This window comes from Periophthalmus magnuspinnatus, chromosome 8 (genome assembly GCF_009829125.3).
Source record: "Periophthalmus magnuspinnatus isolate fPerMag1 chromosome 8, fPerMag1.2.pri, whole genome shotgun sequence".
Taxonomy (NCBI): domain Eukaryota; kingdom Metazoa; phylum Chordata; class Actinopteri; order Gobiiformes; family Gobiidae; genus Periophthalmus; species Periophthalmus magnuspinnatus.
In genome coordinates, this window is record NC_047133.1 from 7730169 (window position 1) to 7750326 (window position 20158).

At 39.4% G+C, this 20158-nt stretch overlaps 1 protein-coding gene across 1 annotated transcript; it reads right to left on the reverse strand.

The window, feature by feature from the left end:
• Positions 1-616: 616 nt before the first annotated feature.
• On the reverse strand, positions 617-10871 carry LOC117375503 (apolipoprotein L3-like). Its single transcript, XM_033971818.2, has 4 exons — positions 10589-10871; positions 3939-4442; positions 1773-1883; positions 617-1589 (listed from the first exon to the last, which is right to left on the reverse strand). The coding sequence occupies exons 1-4, from the start codon at positions 10612-10614 to the stop codon at positions 743-745; spliced, it is 1488 nt and encodes a 495-aa protein (XP_033827709.1). The 5' UTR covers positions 10615-10871; the 3' UTR covers positions 617-742.
• Between the last annotated feature and the right edge of the window lie 9287 nt (positions 10872-20158).

The following is a 20158-nucleotide window of genomic DNA, read 5'->3' on the forward strand; positions in this document are numbered from 1 at the left end:
ACTTGTGAGACTTCCGGTCTTAGGTTGCCAGGGATCCAGAACACACACTTCTCCCAAACTTTATGAATATGTGAGTCTGGACATCATTCAATCTCCATGAGTTCAGTGGTGCATGACTGACAGGTGGATTAGACAATAAGGAACACATATGATCCGACAGATTCAAAACAAATATGGTTGCCTATGAGGAAAACAGAAAGGAAAAAAAGATCACAGGGGACTGAAAAAATGTTGAATTTCTGGAGAATCAATGAGTGAAGCACTAAAGTCTGTTAATCTGAGGGAGAAGGTAAGAGAAATATAATTGTTTGTCCTTGGTTTCACATGTGTCACTCGAACAAATGATCATGTTTGGTTCTGACTTGAGACGCGACAGAGAATGTGGTGACCAGACTGATATTCCTCCGTGTAAAGTATAAAGAGAGATATCAGTCTGGATTTACCAGGAAACCGCTTAGGTGGACTTGGAGAGTAGGTTATGGTTGGAATACAAAAACAACTTGGCTACAAAAACAGAACATGAATTTTTTTACTTGTTTTACTTTCTATAGGCTATACCTGTGTACAGAGATTAAAAAAAAAAAAAAAAACATGTTCAGAACTCACTGTTTGGCGCACAAAGATTTTATTCATCAGTGAACTTTGGTCTGCATTAAAAAGACAAGCACTGAATCACAATGTAAAAATGAAAAAATACAAATGTTTACATAATAAATTATATTCTGTCATATTGACCATGTTTTTATTCTTCCTCCTCAGTGTAAAACTCAGTCACAAGAATGGCTTGTTTTCTCTTGAAGGACGGTTTCCCTTTCTCCAGGAGCTTGTAGATCTTCTGCCATGATGTCATCTCCGAGCACCACAGTGCTAATCGGGCACGGATGAACTTGGACGCCTTCGTCTCACTGCCTCGGGCCAAACTCATGCTGTCTTTGACGATGAAGAAAACATCCATTCCGAGAAAGAGAGCATTGAGAGCGATAAAGCCTCCTCTGGCTCCACGGGCTAGGGCCAGGGGTACTTTGGCTGCAGCCTGCCCCACGTCTGGCAGCTCAGCGGCCACTCGTGGCAGAGCCGCAACAGCTTTAGCAGCTGCGGCGGCCACACCTGCGCACATGGCGACTCCAGCAGTTGGATGAATTATTGGCCCATCTACTGTTTGTTGTATCATTTCTAGGAGACAGTCCTGGAGGTTGGACACATCCTCCATGAACTTCTGGAAAGTCTCGCTGGCCCTCTTCTGCTGGGTACGGTTGACCCCGATCTCGGTTGCCGTGGTGACTGCACTGTTGACTCCGCTGGTGATGCCTAGTCCCACCCCGGTCAAGGTGAGGGCCAAAGAGGCTCCTGCAGTCACAGGGATCAGAGCCAGCCCGATGATGGACAGTATCCCTCCCACAGCCCCGACGGAGCTGCCCGTCACACTGGAGATACGTGCGCCCTTGTTCATGCGGTCCAACTGAACAGCAGTCTCCTCCAGCTCCTTCAGAAACTGCAGCATTCTAGGCTCAGACTCACTGAAGCGCTGCATGAAGCTGCTGCAGTACTCCTCTTGGAACAGGAACACCATCCTGAAGGCCTCATCCTGCCTAAGAACAATAACATAAACACACACTGACTTAGAACATATTAGTCAGGTTTATTTAATGCCATATTACAAGTAATGCAGAGAACTTCAGACAGGTGGCTGATGTACAGTATAATGTGAGTGGAGTGGGTGTGTGGGCCTATTATTTGTTCAGTATTATTCTTTTAATCAAAACTTGTCTTACCTGAGTTCCTGAAGCAGAGTAATGATGTCCAGCATCTTTTGAACATTGTCTTCTGAGATTTCTTCATCGATGTTCACCACAGGACTGAAAAAGCTGAAGTCGCTCAAAGGCCTGTAAAGTAAACATTACCTTTACTATGTATTGGTCATTTTTGACACACAAAGTCACTTCACAGTTTGGTTCACTGTTAATGTTTATCTACACTAAATTATTGTCTGCTTCTAAAATCCCAAGTCCTTATCTTTGTACAATTGGACTATTCAAACATTATTGACTTTTTAGTCACTTTCTGGTTATGCAAACTTCTTCTGTAACCACAACTGCACTTTGGCAGATTCAAGAAGGTTTGGCTTTCTACACCGCGTTCCAAATTGTTATGCAAAATGTGTTTAAGTGTCATAAAGGTAAAATTTTTTGGAATTTTCATGGATGGTATTCCAATTAAAGGAAAAACTATTTAACAAGGATGTTCCACATTATCAAGCAGATCATTTTCAAGCAACATGGGAAAGAAAAAGGATCTCTCTACTGTCGAAAAGATATTTCACAAAAACTTAAGCATGATCATCGTATTATTAAGAGATTTGTAGCTGCACAGATTTGTGCAGATAAAGGCACAATGAGGAAGGTTTCTGCCAGACAAATTGGATTTGGGATGGATGAAGAGAGCAGCTCCATCCATCCATCCATTTTCTTCCGCTTATCCGGAGCCGGGTCACGGGGGCAGCAGTCTAAGCAGGGACTCCCAAACTTCCCTCACCCCAGACACGTCCTCCAGCTCCTCCAGTGGGATCCCAAGGCGTTCCCAGGCCAGCCGAGAGACATAGTCCCTCCAGCATGTCCTGGGTCTTCCCCGGGGCCTCCTCCCGGTGGGACATGCCCAGAACACCTCCCTAGGGAGGCGTCCAGGAGGCATCCTGAAGAGATGCCCGAAGAGAGCAGCTCCTAAACTATAATTACAAAGCAGCAAACTGGTATTTGAAGCTGCTGGTGACTCTGGAGTCCCACAAACATCAAAGTGTAGGATCCTCCAGAGGCTTGTAGTTATGTATAAACCTTCTCTTTGGCCACCCTTAACCAGTGCTCACAAGCAGAAACGACTGCAGTGGGTCCAGAAATACACAAAGACTAATTTTCAAAACGGACTTGTTCACTGATGAGTGCTGTGCAACTCTGGATGGTCTAGATGGATGGAGTTGTGAATGTTTGGTGGACGGCCACCACGTCCCAACAAGGCGATGCCAGCAAGTAGGTAGCGGAGTCATGTCCTGGGCCAGAATCTTGGGGAGAGAGCTGGTCGACCCCTTTAGGGTAGCTGAAGGTGTGAAAATGACCTCCGTAAAGTATGTAGAGTTTCTAACTGACCATGTTCTTTGGCCATGTTTGTATTCTTCCTCCTCAGGGTACACAAGAAGCCGTGCTTTCCGTAGCAAAATCATCTTCATGCAACAGTGCACCATCTCATGCTGCAAGGAACACCTCTGCACCACTGGCTGCTATGGGCATAAAAGAAGAGAAACCCATGGTGTGGCCCCATCCTCCCCTGGCCTCAAACCTAGAACCTTTGGAGCATCCTCAAGTAAAAGATCTATGAGAGCGGGAGACAGTTCACATCCAAACAGCAGCTCTGGGAGGCTATTCTGATCCTGCAAAGAAATTCAAGCAGAAACTCTCCACAAACTCACAAGTTCAATGGATACAAGAATTGTGAAGCTCCTACCCAACAAGGGGTCCTATGTTAAAATTTAACTTGACCTGTTAAGATGTTTGGATTGAAATGGCTTTTAATTTCAGTAATACACTAATGTTTCTAATTGAAAAACAAACAAATGACCATTTTCAGTTCTTTACAACAATAACAGGGTTTGAAAATCTGTTGTGTAATAATTTGGAATAATGCATTTTAAGTTTTTATTTTTGAAAAAATACTGTTATCATTGGTTGGTTTGTTCAATAACATTTGAATTATATTGAATTATACATCTAAAGGTTGATGACTGTCATTTGTATTGACAACCAGAGAAAAATATAATTTGCATTTTGAATTTTGAATGGTGTATATATCTATTAACCCTCCAAAACCCCACAAAGTTACACTTAAACACATACAGACGAGGGTGACACTATACACATTTCCAGTAGCTCTGAGAACATGTGTCTCTTTACCCTTTCTTGATGGTGGCGCAGATCTTCTGCACAGCCTGGATGTACTGGTCCAGCTGATAGGCCAGAACCTCCACATTCTGCAGTTTGGGGCTGAAGAATTCTTTGTTGTCTCGTTTGAACTCCACCAGCAGGGGGCAGATGTTCTTAGCAGCAGTGATGATGTCCTGCACTGTGCCCAGATCACCCCCTTCAGGCAGCAGTAGCACTGGGTTCTCCTCCTGAAACACCTGCACAGAAGTGACAGCCAGTCTCTCCACAGCATCCAGGAACACGTCCAGAGTCTGCAGCCCCATCAGGGAGGTCTTCAGAGAGGCACTCAGCTCCTCCTGCAGCTGCTCCGTCTGCTTGACACTGGCTGCTCTATCTTGTATGTCGAGCAGGAGGTGTAACTCTGTCTCTCTCATCAGTATCCAGTTGGTGAGTCCATTCACAAAGTCTTTTGCCACCTTTATGTAGGAAAATGTGTCAAGGACATAACAGGACAGCCGCTCCTCCAGGTCCTTCCTGATAATGGAGAATAACATGTCATGAATGCATTACATGAAAAAGGATACTTTTTTACTTTAGATCACTCATTTTACAATATACGAATATTTGTAGTTAGTTACTTTCCACTCCTGCAACCCTGTTATGCGAGCTGTAGCCAGTCAACACCTTCTACATGTACTTCCTGTATTTATGTTGTCTTAAGTGCTGAAATTACAAGCTCCCAGGGACTATTCCCTGTTTGTTTTGTCTGTAATATTGCATCAGTCTACTGGTGCCACATTTTAGCTAGTTGTTGCGAGAAAGTTGTTGCGAGAAAGTTGTTGTGCAAAGTTCATTCATCTTGAAATCTTTATCTGTCCAAAACATACAGTCAAAAAAGTGTTTTGTTTCTGTGTTGTGTGTCACTGATGCAAAGTGAGGAAGTTCCTTTTGCTCTGTACATGCTTCCCCTGGGTGATGTTTTCTGAAACCACATTTTATTGTTTTGCAGATGACAACCAAATATATCTGTCCATGACAGCCAGACCACAGAGCTCTGCAGGACTGTCTCAGGGATGTGCAGAGCTGATCACAAACATCCTGAACTTAAATCAAAACAAAACTGAGACTGTGGTGTTTGTCCAAACTCTCGCACTGCTCAGTTGAGGCTCCTTGCTAAATTAAAGCTCTACCTTTGACTGGTGTATTTTGAAAAGTAACCCATGCATTTGTAGACTGGACTCAAAAGCCACCTCTTCTCCCTGGCATTTAACACTAGACGGGATATAGAGGTGTTTTATTGTTCTTTTCCTATGCATCATATTATCTGTATATTTGTTTTTTCTTGACTTTTATGTGAAGTACTTCGGGCAGCTGAACTTATTTAAAATGTGCTACACATAAACTTGAATTGAACTCGGTGTTACAATGACCTGACCACACTATGGGTTTGGGTTCAGTTAGACTGACCCTAACCTTAAAGGGCTGTATTACATGTTATATGTTCTGATCTGTGTTATAATGTTGTTCCCTCATCACAAACATACCTGGAGTTTCATTCACACAAGTTTAACACACAAACCCTGCACATTTAGGTAGAGTTCTTCTCTCAAACTGAAGGAGAACTTTACAGATGTAGACAGACTAATAAACCAGGATTACTCAAACGTGTGAATGAAACAAAAAACAACTCCAGGTATTTAAACATAACATAACATATAAACCCCAACCTTAACCCATCTATTTTAAACCGTATCCTAAAGGTACAGTATGTAACTTTCTGGAGGTGGCACATCACTTGTATGAGTCCATGTAAATAGAAAGTTTAAACCACACTTCAGACGTTTTATGTGAAAGACTAAAGCCAAAAGAACATTTTCATGAAAACAAGCAGGAGGAGGCCCTTCTTCCGGCCAAATACACTGCCTGACCAAAAAAACAAGTCACCACCAAAAAAAAAGGTCACACACGCTAATATTTGGTTGTTCCACCTTTAACTTTGTTTATGGCACACATTCGCTGTGGCATTGTTTCGATTTCGCTTCTGATCGCTGCACAAAGCTTCTCCAGCACATCCCAAAGATTCTCAATGGGGTTAAGGTCTGGACTCTGTGGTGGACAATCCATGTGTGAAAATGATGTCTCATGCTCCTGATCCACTCTGTCACAATTTGAGCCCGATGAATCCTGGCATTGTCATCTTGGAATATGCCCGTGCCATCAGGGAAGAAACAATCCACTGCTGGAATAACCTGGTCATTCAGTATATTCAGGTGTCAGCTGACCTCATTCTTTGAGCACAGACTGTTGCTGAACCTCGACCTGACCAACTGCAGCAACCACAAACTATTTGCTTGGTGACTTTTTTTTTTGGCCAGGCAGTGTATAAATTAGTTTGTGGAGATGAAACCATGCTCAGAGTAAGGACACATGTTTTTCCAGTGCAATTAACAATCAAATTAAAAAGAACTTTGATTTTAGTCTATTTTTTGCCAAAAAGTTACATGTGGCTTCAATTTTAAACATTTTTGTAGGTCTAATAATGAAGTATTTATGTCATAGGGACCTGATTTTGTCCCCATATGAGAGGCAAGTTCCCATTAAGTGAGTGTGTACAGATTTTACTTCCCACAGAGTGATAAATATAATGAATTAATACAATTAATTCAAGTTTATTTATATAGCAGATTTAAAACTACTTCAGCTGAACAAAGTGCTTCATGTAAAAGTCAACAAAAACTGGTACAAATCATGGTTTCTTTTGTAAGATTAATGAGTTCGTACATGGTCCCTGACAAATAAATAAATAAATAAACAATAAAACACCAGTATAACGTGTCTACCTAGTATTAAATGCCAGGGAGAAGACGTGGGTTTCCAGTCTTTCTAGTCTTGAACTCTGTTAAAGAGAAAAACCGACAGGCAGTTTAAAACAACAATATCAAACTAACGAGAGGGAAACATAGCAGTTAGTTTATTTTGCGTTATGTTCCTCTTCTTGCATATTTTCCATTTTTAAGCACAAACTCGTTTCCTGGGTTAAATGCAGGTCAGTCTGGGTTTCACTTCCACATGTGCAGCGTGAGACATGAGACACATAAGGACACATCATAGTTTCACTTTTGCTTTGACTCACCTCATTGGTGAGTCGAAACCAACCATAAGCTGTAAATTCTTCATTTCTGTGCTGACATGTGTGTGCGGTTTTAGTTCTCACAGTGTGATAAATCAGTGGCGGGCCGTGGATTTCACCCTTGGGCCTTCAGTGTCGTCCCACTTACACATTACAACATCACCTCAATACAGGCTAGTCAAGCAACACTTAATTTCAGGAGCATTTAAAACCAATAAGCCTGTATTACATTCACAATTAAGAGTGAGAAACTTCACTGATATTTTCAAATGCGATTTAAAGATGCCAAACAAAATGTCACCAAAATGATGCTATGTGAGCTTAAACAAGTCTGTCCAATAAACTGCGCTGTTTCATATAAGACACCAACTAGACAATAACAAAAGAAACTATTCTTTGAAAATAAAGTAAACAGATCATTTGCATTTTTTGACAATAGGCTGTACAACAGCAAATAACTGAAACTGTGGTGCAGCTGAGATTGAACGAACTTTAGTTTTAACAGCTCAAAACAGTTCTGTTTAGCTTTCATGCTGTATCTAATGTGAATGTGTTTCCAATCACAGGACACGTGCATGTCCAGTTTGCGTCGGACTTCTAGCTAGCCCTGGAATGCAGAACCAAGATCTGATTGGATAATGAAACTGCCTGTGGCCGTGTGCACTTACAGTGGACAGGGCCTGCTCTGTGAAGACCCCAGGAAAAGGAAATTTGCCTGACAACACAAGCTCGCTGAAATATAATTGGATAAAAACTCTACCACAATAAACAACATTGGAAGCCACGACACAACGTGGATATAATATGACATAAAGAGAACAGAGAATAGAGAATATTTTTGTTTACATATTTATGATTTATTTGAGCAAAATGTGTCTCGCCTCAGTGCAGGTATATTGTGTAAGCAGCTTTCGAGGTCAAAATAAGTCTGCATCTAATTATAAACTGTGTTCAATAATCAAGAGGTCTGCGTTAGCATGCTAGTTGTCATTAGCTTAACCATCACTGCAAAACTCTGCTACTGCTACTACTCTTATAAACTCATCACTGTGAGTAATTAGGATGCTCTGAATGGATAAGGTAAGTGAGGGATAACGTTGAAACACTGGAAACGGTTCTGTTTTTTCATATTTTTAAGTCCGCGCCTGTAAGAGACATGAGGCATTATGCAAACAACCTACTGTGCTACTGCTGCCCTCACATAACAATCATTAACTGTTCTCCCGTGTTTAATACCCTGCTCTTTCGCTTATCCCGGATCTCTCTATCTCTCTTATCTGTTGACTGGAACCCAGCCTTGTATTTAAAGCAGTTAGGTTTCGTTTTCCCTTACTGCCACATGGAAAATTTTCTTTTCCAGAAGAGCCATGGCCCGTCCAACACAGTCCTACCATAAAGTTGATATTGTTATTTCAGTTGAGTCTTACATCTGCTAAAACAATCTTCCACTGACACTTTGCAGCTGGCGTCGTCAGTATTCCCCCAGGGCTGTGAGGATAACTGTAGGATTTTTGTCTGAAGCTCTGTTAGACTTTAATCTGAACTTTATTTTAATACAGTCTGAACAGAAAGAGCTGTCGTAGTTGAAACTAGAAAAGCTGACTCTTAAACAAGTCCCGCTCAAATAACATCACTCCTGAAAATGCACTCCATTTTTTTAAATTTTTTGAGTGTTTTCAGACTATATAAAAACATATGTCAGTTTTTGCTAATGTAGGCATCGTGTTCAGCATTTGTGTCACTGCTGAACATTCCGCCATAGAAAAATATAAAGAACACCCCTAGCGCGAGGTCCCTGTAAAGTATCAATACAGCCAATTTCATAAGTCCATGATTATCAGCAGTTGTCAGAGGCCGTGGTGGCACAGATCTCTCCTCTAGTGAGTATTAGCTGAAGTCTTTTGCAGTTCTGGTGTTTACGTTAAGATTAAATAAAACTTTATTTGTCCCACAGTGGAAAAATGCAAATGCAAAGTTCAAGAACAGCAGGAATTACAAGAGCGATATAAATGATAATGTAATGATCTGTTTAGTGTTTAGATCAGAGTTGACATGTTTTGTTGTTGTAGGTGTTTATGTTTCATTGTTGTTGTTGATGTAACGGCTTTTTTCTATGGACACTTGTGTGGTTGCTATGGCGACAAGTTGATGCAAAGGTTTTATTGTTCTATTGTTCTACAGCTGAACAAAGTGCGTCACATAAAAGTCAACACAAACTGGTACAAATCATGTTTTCTATAGTAAGACTCATGAGTTGAGTTTAGCTGAGTTAACTAATTAAAATAAATAAATAAATAAATAAACCAGTATATCCTGTCTAGCTTTAAAGCCTCTTGAATCAATGTATAAATGTGCACTAAAGATTCATGACAAAAAACCCAGACAGTATCACCACTGTCATATCCTCTTATGGTTTTCTAAACTTTAATAATCTAATTTAATAAGATAATATATGCAAACATCTCTCTATTTAAAATTACTCATGTTATTGTTAGTCCTCCCCTAAGAAGGTCGCACTGAGCTCAGAAAAAACAACTCGAGTCACTAAGGCACATGTGTCAAACTCAAGGCCGTGGGCCAAATGCGGCCCGCCACATCCTTTTCAGTGGCCTATGATAAAGTAAATTAAAAGGTATGACTGTCTTAAAATGTCACTTGATCATTAGATACACAGTTACACAGTCATTTTTTCATATCTATGCAAATCCATATGCAATATTTGTAACTTAAGCAATAAAAATAGAAACTGTTAACAAGATTAAAAAGTAGTGACATTTTCTCTTACAGTTAAATCTGGCCCTTTGAGAGCAACCATTTTGTTGATGTGGCCCTCGGAGAAAATTTGTTTGACACCCCTGCACTAAGGCGACCTCTAGAGGAGAGTGCAGCATCGCAAAACGTAGGATTTCTTTCGCTAAATCGTCTTTCTCTATTGTTGCTATGAGTCAGTGGAATAGTTTGCCAAATGAGATTATAATGTGCACAAGTTTTCAAAAGTTTGCACAGGTGACAAGGAAATGGCTAATATCAAAGCAAATTTGCACTCATTAATCAATGTGTATGAAAGAAAGAGGATTTGTATATCTGAAACTCAGTGATTGTGTGAATAATTTGGTATGGATGTGTGTGTGAACTGAATGTTTTTAGGAATGTCGTATTTGAGGTGTGAGATGTGTTGTATTCGATGTATGTACCATAGATTTACAGGTTTCTCATCCATCTACACCAAATTTATTTTTTACTAAACATCAGCCTGTCCAGGGACTACAGGTGGAAATTAGTATTTTTGCTATAACCTGGCACCAAACATTATTCCGTTTTTGTGTTGTTTTTTTAATTGTTTTTTTAATTGTTTTTTTTTTTTTTTTTTATGGTCAATGTAATGCCGTGCACTGTCCCTGTTCAAATAAAAGCATACCATACCGTTAAATGCCAGGGAGAAGAGGTGGGTTTCCAGTCCAGTCTTAAATAACGTTAAAGACTGAGAGGATCTGACAGTTTAAAACAACAATATCAAACTAACAAAAAGGCAACAAAGCAGTTACTTTACCTTGTGTTATGTTCCTCTTCTTGCATATTTTCAAGTTTCAAGCACAAAAGTGTTTGACGTTGAGTCCTGGGTCAGATGCAGGAGAGTCTAGCTGTACAGGGCTGTTCCACTCGTGCAGACTTGAGCTGAGAGCTTTGGTGAATTCACAGCTCAGAGACGCGTAAAAGGACATATAACAGTTTCACTTTCCCTCTAACTCTCCTCATTGTGAAGCCAGCTTAGCTTTAAGCTTTAACTTCCTTTGTGACTTCCTTCAGTTCTGTGCTGTGACATGTCTGTGCTCTGCATAACCAAAGAGCAAAAATGTGACATACAGCTGTTGCACGGCTTCACTTTCACTTGGCATCTCCCCACGGGCTGTGTCCAAGATGTGAGGATTAGAGTTAGAATTGTGTCAGACTCAGACACTGAAAAATACGCCTTCATTTTTGTATTCTGCTGCATTTCGGCGAATATTTCACTCAAATCCAGCCTGCTGTTTGTGCAGTTTATGTGTGCACTGTCAGTATTTTCACAATAAGGCTCGTTCTGCAGTGGGTAAACGCAGAGATTTTATTTTGAAAGGCGGAAGTCGCACTTTGCCATCTAAGCGGCGCCTTAACATGTTTAAACTTTGTGACCTTAAACGGGGAGAAACACACGCCCTGACACTGCGGTGGACTCTGAGAGGATGTTGTGAGCAGAGACACGCTGCCTGCAGAGACCTCTGTGCGTCTGATCAGGAAAAGGAAGTTTTTGCTGATCGCCATGTTGCCTTTTATTGTTTTGAAAATGATCTGCTTCTCTAAACTTCAATAATCTACTAATATATGCAAACATCTGTCTACTATTTAAAATGATTCATGTTATTGTTAGTCCTCCTCTAAGAAGGTTTGTCTCACTGAGCTCAGAATAAAACAACTCGAGTCACTAGGGAGGGCGCCCTCTAGAGGAGAAAGCAGCAATGTAGGGCCTCGGTCTCTAAATCGACTTTCTGTGTTGTTGTTGTTGTTGTTGTTGTTGTTGTTGTTGTGAGTCAGTGGAAAAGTTAAAGCCAAATGAGATTATAACATGCACAAGTTTTCAAAAGCTTGCACATGTGACAAAGAAATGGATGATATCAAAGCACAAAAATGAATGAGAAAGAAAGAGGATTTGTGTGTGTGTGTGTGTGTGTGTGTGTGTGTGTGTGTGTGTGTGTGTGTGTGTGTGTGTGTATGTGTGTGTGTGCAGTGGTGTGCGTGTGGGGGTGTGTGTGTGTGTGTGAACTGAATGTTTTTTAGAAATGGTGTATCCAATTATTAATTAAAAGAAAAAGGGAAAGAGAAAAAGAGAAAAGAGAAGGAGGAAAACGTATAAAAAGGAAAAGAAAAGGAGAAAGCAAAAGGAAAAAAAGAAGGAAGAACGGAAAGGAAGGGAAAAAGGGAAGACAGGAAAAGTAAAAAAAAATAAATAAAAGAGAATGGAGACCTAATCCTGAGACTTTATTTATTTATTTACTTATTTTGACTTCTTACTTCTTTTTTTATATATACAGACAGAAAACAGCAAATATATGATGCAAGACAAATGGAATTATGTAGCAAAGAAAAAAGTAAACTTGCTAAACTAAATCTTTTAAACAAATGTTTGGGGGGAAAAAAAGGAAAGGAAAGGAAAGGGAGAAAGGAAAAGAGGATAAAAGAAGAAAGAAAGGAAGGGAAAAAAGGGAAGACAGGAAAAGGAAAATATAAATATAAATAAAAGAGGATGGAGTCTCAACCCTGAAACTGAATGTCACAACTAGTTATAACTTCATAACTTTACTCACTCATTCATTCATTTTACCTGCTCAATAATAAAATTGTGATAAATACAAATAAGGGCATGTACAAAGTCAAAAAATATATGCTTAAAGATAAAATAAAATACTTAGAGGTAGAAAATATATTCAACAGCAGCATCAGAACAACAGTGCAAACATGATTTATTAAGGTGATAATTTGAGGGGCGAGATGTGGTATGTGATGTATGTACCATATGTTTACAGATCTTTCATCCATCTGCACCAAACTGTTCTTTTTACTCAACATCAGCCTGTCCAGGGACGACAGGTGGAAACTAGTGTTTACGCTATAACCTGGGACCAAACATCTTTCCTGTTTGTTAAGGTCAGTGTCATGTTGTGAACTGTCCCTGTCTAAATAAAAGCAAACCACACCATATATTCACATATTTTACTTTCTTTTTTTTTTTTTGTATTTTTTTTTTTTTTTATTTTGAAGAACACCCAGTGACATAGAAACACATACAATATTTACAGCTTACTATTTACAGAGAAAGTTGTGTTGATGTGTAAAAGTGTTAGGGGGGGGGGAGTACAGTACGGTACCTGCATTATTGTGTCTTGGTTGGTTTTCTTTGTAAGTATGCGTGTGTGTGTGTGTGTGTGTGTGGGGGGGGGGGGGGGGGGGGTGTATGAGTGTGTGTGCGGAGATAAAGAAGTAATACTAATAATATTAATAATAAAAGTAAAGATAACGATAACAGGTTTTATTATTGCTGTCATACTCAGTGTTGGTCAATATTGCTCTATGTTAGTTTTGTGGTCCTAATGGTGGTATTGGTTATTTAGATTTAAATGTAAAATGTGTGTGCATGCGTGTCCTGTACAATGCATTAAAAGAGGCAAGGTTTTGGTGAGCCCGCACTCAAGGGGCAGTACCCCCTAGCAACGCGCCCATTCCTTGCTAACCCTAATCTTTTTATGTATTTGTTGTCAATTATTATTATTATTGATTAATAATTAATTTATTATGATTAATAATTGTTATTATTGTGTATATATATATATATATATATATATATATATTATATATATGTGTGTATATTTAAATTATTATTTAATAATTCATGTTCTTTATTTTAATATTTAATATGTGTGTTTATATTCATCCATTTATTTATCTCCATCAGAACCACAAATTAATTCAATAAATAAATTAGTTAATGAATAAGGCAATAATAATGACAATAATAGTAGTGACAGCAACAATAGAAACGTGTACATACAATGAAAACAATAACACAACAATAATAGTGATATACAGCAATAGTGGTGGTATGATTGCAATTATTGTAATAAAGTTTACATAATGTCGTGTGTGTGTGTGTATGTGTGTGTGTGTCTTTGTAGGAATGGGGGGGTGTATAGGAGTGTGCGTGGCATTCTCATAATTACTATGTTAATGGTGTTGTAATAGTCTATTGGTGGAGTTTATGTTGTTGATATTGATGACTGATTGAAAACAATATTGAAGTGGTTTATGAATGGTGTCCAGGTTTCCATGAAAGACGGTATGTCATCCTCAAAGTATGCTGTCATTTGAGAGGTTGAAATGTGATGGATGAGTGAGTTAGACCAGTGTTTGATGTTTATTGACTGTTTTGATTTCCAGTTTTGTAGAATTATTTTCTTGGCGATAGTTAGAGATGTCAACAAACTGTTTTTATATTTAGGTGGTATGGTGAAAGTTGTAATAATGCCAAGTAAACATAGGGATGGGGAGGGAGGAATTCTGCAGCTCAGGATGTCTGTGAGTTTGTGTGTAACTGTGTTCCAAAAACCCTGAACTGGTGAACATTCCCAGAGTGCATGTAAATAAGTGTCTGTGACTCCCATGGTGCATTGTGAACAGGTGTCTGTGTCTGTTAGTCCCATTTTGAATTTCTTGTATTGGGTGATGTGTGTCCTGTGGATAACTTTGTATTGGATAAGTTGTAGATTAGTGTTGGATGTCATTGAGAATGTATTTTTGCAAATTTCTGTCCAGAGTTCGTATGTAGGTGGTGTATCTATATCTGTGTTCCATTTGAGTTGTGGTGCATGTATTATATTGTCTGAATGGATAAGTTTGTATAGTTTGGAAATGAGTTTCTTTGGTTTCTTGATATTCTTTATGTTTTCTAATAGTTGAGGGGGATCCAGGGTATTATTAGTTATATTAATCTTGCTTTGGATAATGGATTTGATTTGTAAGTATTGAAAGCGATTATTGTTGTTGATTTCGAACTGTTCCATAAGTTGTCTAAATGTTATGAATTTATTGTTGTGGAATAAGTGGTGAAGGTGAGTGATGCCTTTTTGTTCCCATGTGCGATAGTGAAGTGGGGTACTATTCATGTGAAAGTCAGGGTTGTGCCAGATGGGGGTGTATTTACAAGGTGCCGTGGAAGAATTAGTTAATTTTAAGGCTTTCCACCAGGCTGTCAGAGTTGTTGAAATGACTGTGTTCTTGAAGCAGTTATGTTTTTTGAGAGTAGTATTCATTGAGGGTATGTCTGCCAAAGAAAGATTTTTTAAATATGACTGTTCCAAAGAAATCCATGTGTTATTATTGTATGTTTGTCCTGTCCACTTAACTAGATATTGTAGTTGATTTGCCAAGTGATAGTGGATGAAATTTGGTGCTTCGAGGCCGCCTTGTGCTTTGTTTTTTTGTAATGTTGAGAGTTTGATTTTTGCTTTTTTGTTCTTCCAATAAAAGTGTATCATTAATGAGTCTAGTGTCTGAAACCATTTGTCCGGAGGTGTAGCTGGGATGTTTGCAAATAGGTAATTCAGTTTGGGGAGGATTTTCATTTTTACTGATGCTATTCGTCCTATTAGTGAAAGTGGTAAGTTTGTCCATCGTTCAAGGTCGTTTTCTATTGTTTTAAGCAGAGGGTTATGATTAAGTGAGAACAACTCTGACAGCCTGGGGGAATGTTAATGCCTAAATACTTAATGTTACCTGTGTGCATACCAGGGAATGAATCCTGAGCTGCAGAACTTCCTCCTTCATCTGAGAGAGGGAGTATTGTTGATTTGTTCCAGTTGATAGTGTAGTCTGATATGGATGAGAATGTATTTATAATTTTGAAAGTTTCGTGTAATGATTGCTGTGGTTTTTGTAGGTACAGTAGAATATCATCTGCATATAGGCTGATTTTATGATGTGTGTCCGAGACGTATATTCCTTGTATGCTGTTATTTTGGCGTATTGCTACTGCAAGCGGTTCAATGAATAAGGCGAACAGCGAGGGAGAGAGCGGGCATCCTTGTCTAGTGCCCCTGTGCAGTGTGAACGAAGGTGAGGTGATACCATTAGTTGTGACTGTGGCTCTAGGTGAGGTATAGAGTGTCTTAATCCAGTGGATAAATGACTCCCCGAAGCCAAATTGATGGAGTGTGTGGAAAAGAAATGTCCAGTTTACCTTATCAAAAGCTTTTTCTGCATCTAATGAGGTTATGATTGTCCTGATATTTGATTGTTGAGCGATATTGATGAGGTTGAATAATCTACGAAGGTTGTCTGAAGAGTTTCTATTTTTGATAAATCCTGTTTGGTCGGGGTGAATTAATAGTGGTGTAACTTTTTCTAGCCGGAGGGCAAGTGCTTTTGTAATGATTTTTAAATCTGTATTAAGTAATGAAAGAGGTCTATAGCTGGTGGGTTGGGTCTTTGTCTGGTTTAAGTAATATTGTTATGGCTGCTGTATTCATATGAAGAGGGATTTGAGATGTATTTTTTATTTCAGTCACTGTCCGGTTGAAAAGTGGTGATAGTAAATTCCAAAAGTGCTTATAAAATTCAGGGGGGTATCCGTCGGGACCGGGGGCTTTGTTGTTGGGCATCTGAAGGAGGGCTTTATGGAGATCTTGCAGTGATAATGGTGCATCTAAGAATTCAGCCATATCGGAGGGTAATTGTGGTAGGTTTATGTTTTGGAAAAATGATTTAATTGCTGTTGGATTGGATTCTTTTTCTGATGAATATAAGTTCTTGTAGAACATACGGAATGTGTTATTAATTTCTTGTGGATCATGAGTGATTTGATTTTCAAAGGTCTGTATTGATGGAATTATTGATTTGTCTTTTTTTCTTTGAAGTAAGTTTGCAAGATATTTACCAGATATATTATGTTTTTCAATAAGTTCATATTGGAGTTGTTGCATAATAAAGTTGTTTTTTTCCTGTAAAATTTTGTCTAGTTGTAGTTGTGTGTTTCTCAATTCAGGCATATTTCCGTTTTCTGTCAATGTTATTATCTTTTGATGTAATTGTTGTTCTAATTCTATTTGTTTTTTCTTTTTGTAGGTTGAATATGAAATAATTTTCCCTCTTAAATATGCTTTACCGGTTTCCCAGAGTGTTATTGCAGTGGTCTCCGGGGAGTCATTCAGTTCCATGAAGGATGCCCACTCCCTCTCTACCATCATATTGAATACTGAGTCTTTGAGTAGTGAAAGATTGAAGCGCCATCTCAAGGAAGGTTTGGTGTAGTAATGAAATTGTAGTGTTAGACTGACTGGTGCATGGTCACTAATTGAGATAGGATGAATTGTGGTTTCTTTTATATTAGACAAGAGAATATTGCTTATGAGGATATAGTCAATTCTTGAGGAAGAATGATGTACCGCAGAAGAGTGTGTGTATTGTTTTTTGTGTGGGTGTGACAATCTCCAACTATCGCCAAGTCCAAAGTCTGTCATGTATTGTTTTATTGTGTCTGTGGAATGCCAGTGTCTATTATGTCCTGCGATGTGTGAGCGGTCAAGGTTTGAATCCAGTACTGTGTTGAAGTCTCCAGCGATGATTATATTTGAAGCTTCGTTTAATTTTGAGAATATACAGTGAAAAAATGAGGGGTCGTCGGTGTTAGGTCCGTATATATTAACTATTGTAAATTTATTGTTGGACATGGTGCCATTGATGATGACATACCGTCCCTCAGGGTCAGTTATTGTCGAGAGATGGTTGAATATAAGTTTGTTGTGTATTAAGATTGATACTCCTCGTTGTCTGCTGTTGTATGTAGATGAATATATACTGTTAAATTCTTTAAATTGTAGTAGATCAAGATCTGAATTTGATAAGTGAGTTTCTTGTAGAAGGCATATGTCTGGTTTTAGTTTATGAAGTTCGCTGAAGATTTTTTTCTTTTTCGCCTGTGTGCGAATGCCACGCACATTCCAAGTGACAAATGTTAATGTGTTTGGTGTCTGTATGCACATGTGTTTGTGTTAGGTGTGCAAAACCAAGACAGAGCAGACAGTAAATGCATCATTTGAATGAACTGATAACAGGAAAAAAATGTTGAAACTTGAAAATAAGAAGTAGATATAAAATAAACAAAATTGGATAGGGGGTTGAGAAAAAGAAAGAAGAGGCATGGCAGTATATGTATGTCTGCAAGTGAGTGCGAGTGTAGGAGAGAGAAAGAGAATGAATAAAGATAAAAGGGAGAGTCATAGTCCAGAGCCATTGGATAGAGTTATTAACTGGGAGTGAGGAGACTAGTGCAGTTCTATATGTCTAAAGTAGTTAGTTGAGACCTGGGTTATATGAATCAGTTTTGTATATGAGAGAGCGAGCAAGAGAAAGAGGGAGAGAGTGCGCGTGTGCATGCGTGCGTGCGTGTGTATGTCCGTATGTCTGTGTCTGCGTGCGTGTGCGCGTGTCTGTGTATGCGTGGGGGGAAGAAGGGATGTATGCATGTGTGTCTGTAGGTTCTGTGTGTTGTTGAGTTATGGAGAGGTTACAGTATTGGAAAGTTTAGTAAAGCCAAGGGGTTATTTCTGTATTCCGGTATAGCTGTCCATTTATGTAAAGTTTGTCCGAAACAATGATTGCTTTCTTTCCTTGTTGAATCATGTCCTTGCGAATCGGATAAAGTTTTTGGCGGCGCTGCATTATTTCTTTTGGGTATTGTTCATTCAGTCCATAATTCGTTCCTTTCAGTTGTCTTCCTTGATTCTGTACGTGTTGTTTTTGTTTGTAATGCTCGAATTTGGCCACGATTGGCCGGGGTCGTTTATTGTCCGGTGTGGTGTTTTTTGGTCCCATGCGGTGCACGCGATGAAATGTGATGGCGTTTACTGTAGCAGCTGGGAGTTTGAGTTGTGTTGTGATGAAATCTTTGACTAGTTTCTCTGCGTCTTCTGTGGGTTGCTCCGGGATGCCGGTGAATACCAGGTTGTCCCTCATGCTGCGTGACTGTAAGTCCAGTATGGTTTCTTTCATTGCTTTATTTTCTGTTGTTATTGTTGTAACCTGTGTAGTGAGTGTGCTTGACTGATTTTTTCAATGATTTATTTTCTTCGGTGAGTGTTTGTATCTGTTCCTGACTGAATTCCAGGCTGTGTCGGAGTGCGGAGAATTCTTGGTGCAAAAGTTCGATGAGTGCTATTCTATTGTCCATTGCGGTGAGTTTGGTGTCAATTGAGCTGAGAATGACGGCGATGTCGGCGATGTCTGCGCAGCATGAGGGGTCGGATGGGTTGTTTGTGTGGGTAGTACCTGAGTCTGGTGTTGAAGCCATACGCAGTCTCTTTTTTCATTACTGGGAGTGGAGTTGTTGACGGAGTTGGTTAAATCCTGGTTCATATTGATGCACAGTCGGGTGAAACAGTCGTCGATATATTCCTCAAGCGATTCCAGGGTTGTGGGTATATTGCACGAGTTCGGATGGAAAGAGGGAGAGAAAAGAAAAAATAAAGTTCCAGTAGAAAATAACTTTTGTTTTGTTTTTGTGTCTCTAGCAGCAGGGCGCCGCCATCTTAGATCTCGCACAGTCTCGTGAGCTCCGCTCAAAGTCTCATGGACGCCACCTCTCAAAGTCTCATGGACGCCACCTCACCACATATTTTACTTTCATTTTTGTGTGGCCTCTCCTTTTGCTCTTCCCATTAGTCACTTAACCCCACCCTCAGTGTCCTTGTTCCTGGTTTAATTCTAATGTAGACATGGTTTAGTCCAAGGCAAGGCAAGTTTATTTGTACAGCACAATTTGTACACAAAGTAATTCAAAGTTCTTTACAGAATAAGAAAGACATTAAAATCACACAAATCAAAACATAAATAATCACAAATAATCATCATAAAATTAACATTAAAACAGAAGTCATATGCACAGCTAAACAGAACTGTTCTGAGCCTGGATTTAAACATTGTCAAAGTAGAGGCTTGTCTCACATCTTCAGAAAGACTATTAGCTGCAAAAAAACTCAAACGCCAATTCTCCATGTTTAGTCCTGCCTCTGGGCACCAGCAGGAGGTCGGTCCCTGAAGTCCTCAGAGTGTGAGATGGTTCATTTGGCACTAACATGTGGGAGATGTACTTTGGTGCTAGGATATGAAGAGACTTGTTCACGAGCAGAGCTGCTTTAAAGTCTATTCTTTGAGCTACAGGAAGCCAGTGCAGAGACCTGAGCATAGGACGTATGTGCTCGTACTTCCTGGTTCTAGTCAGGACCCGAGCAGCAGCATTCTGGATGTACTGCAGCTGTGTTAAGGCTCGTTTGGAGAGGCCAGTGAGCAGATCGTTACAGTAGTCTAACCTACAGGAGACAAATGCATGGATAAGTCTCTTTAAGTCTGACTTCGACAGTATACCTTTGATTTGTGCAATGTTTTTAGGTAGTAAAAAGCTGCAGATGTTATTGATTTGACATGGATGTTAAAGTTTAAGTCTGAGTCCATTGTTACCCCTAGATTTCTAGATGTGAAGGTTTTAGAGAGAGAGACTGGAGGTGACTGCTGAAACATTCTTTTTTATTTCTGTGAGCCA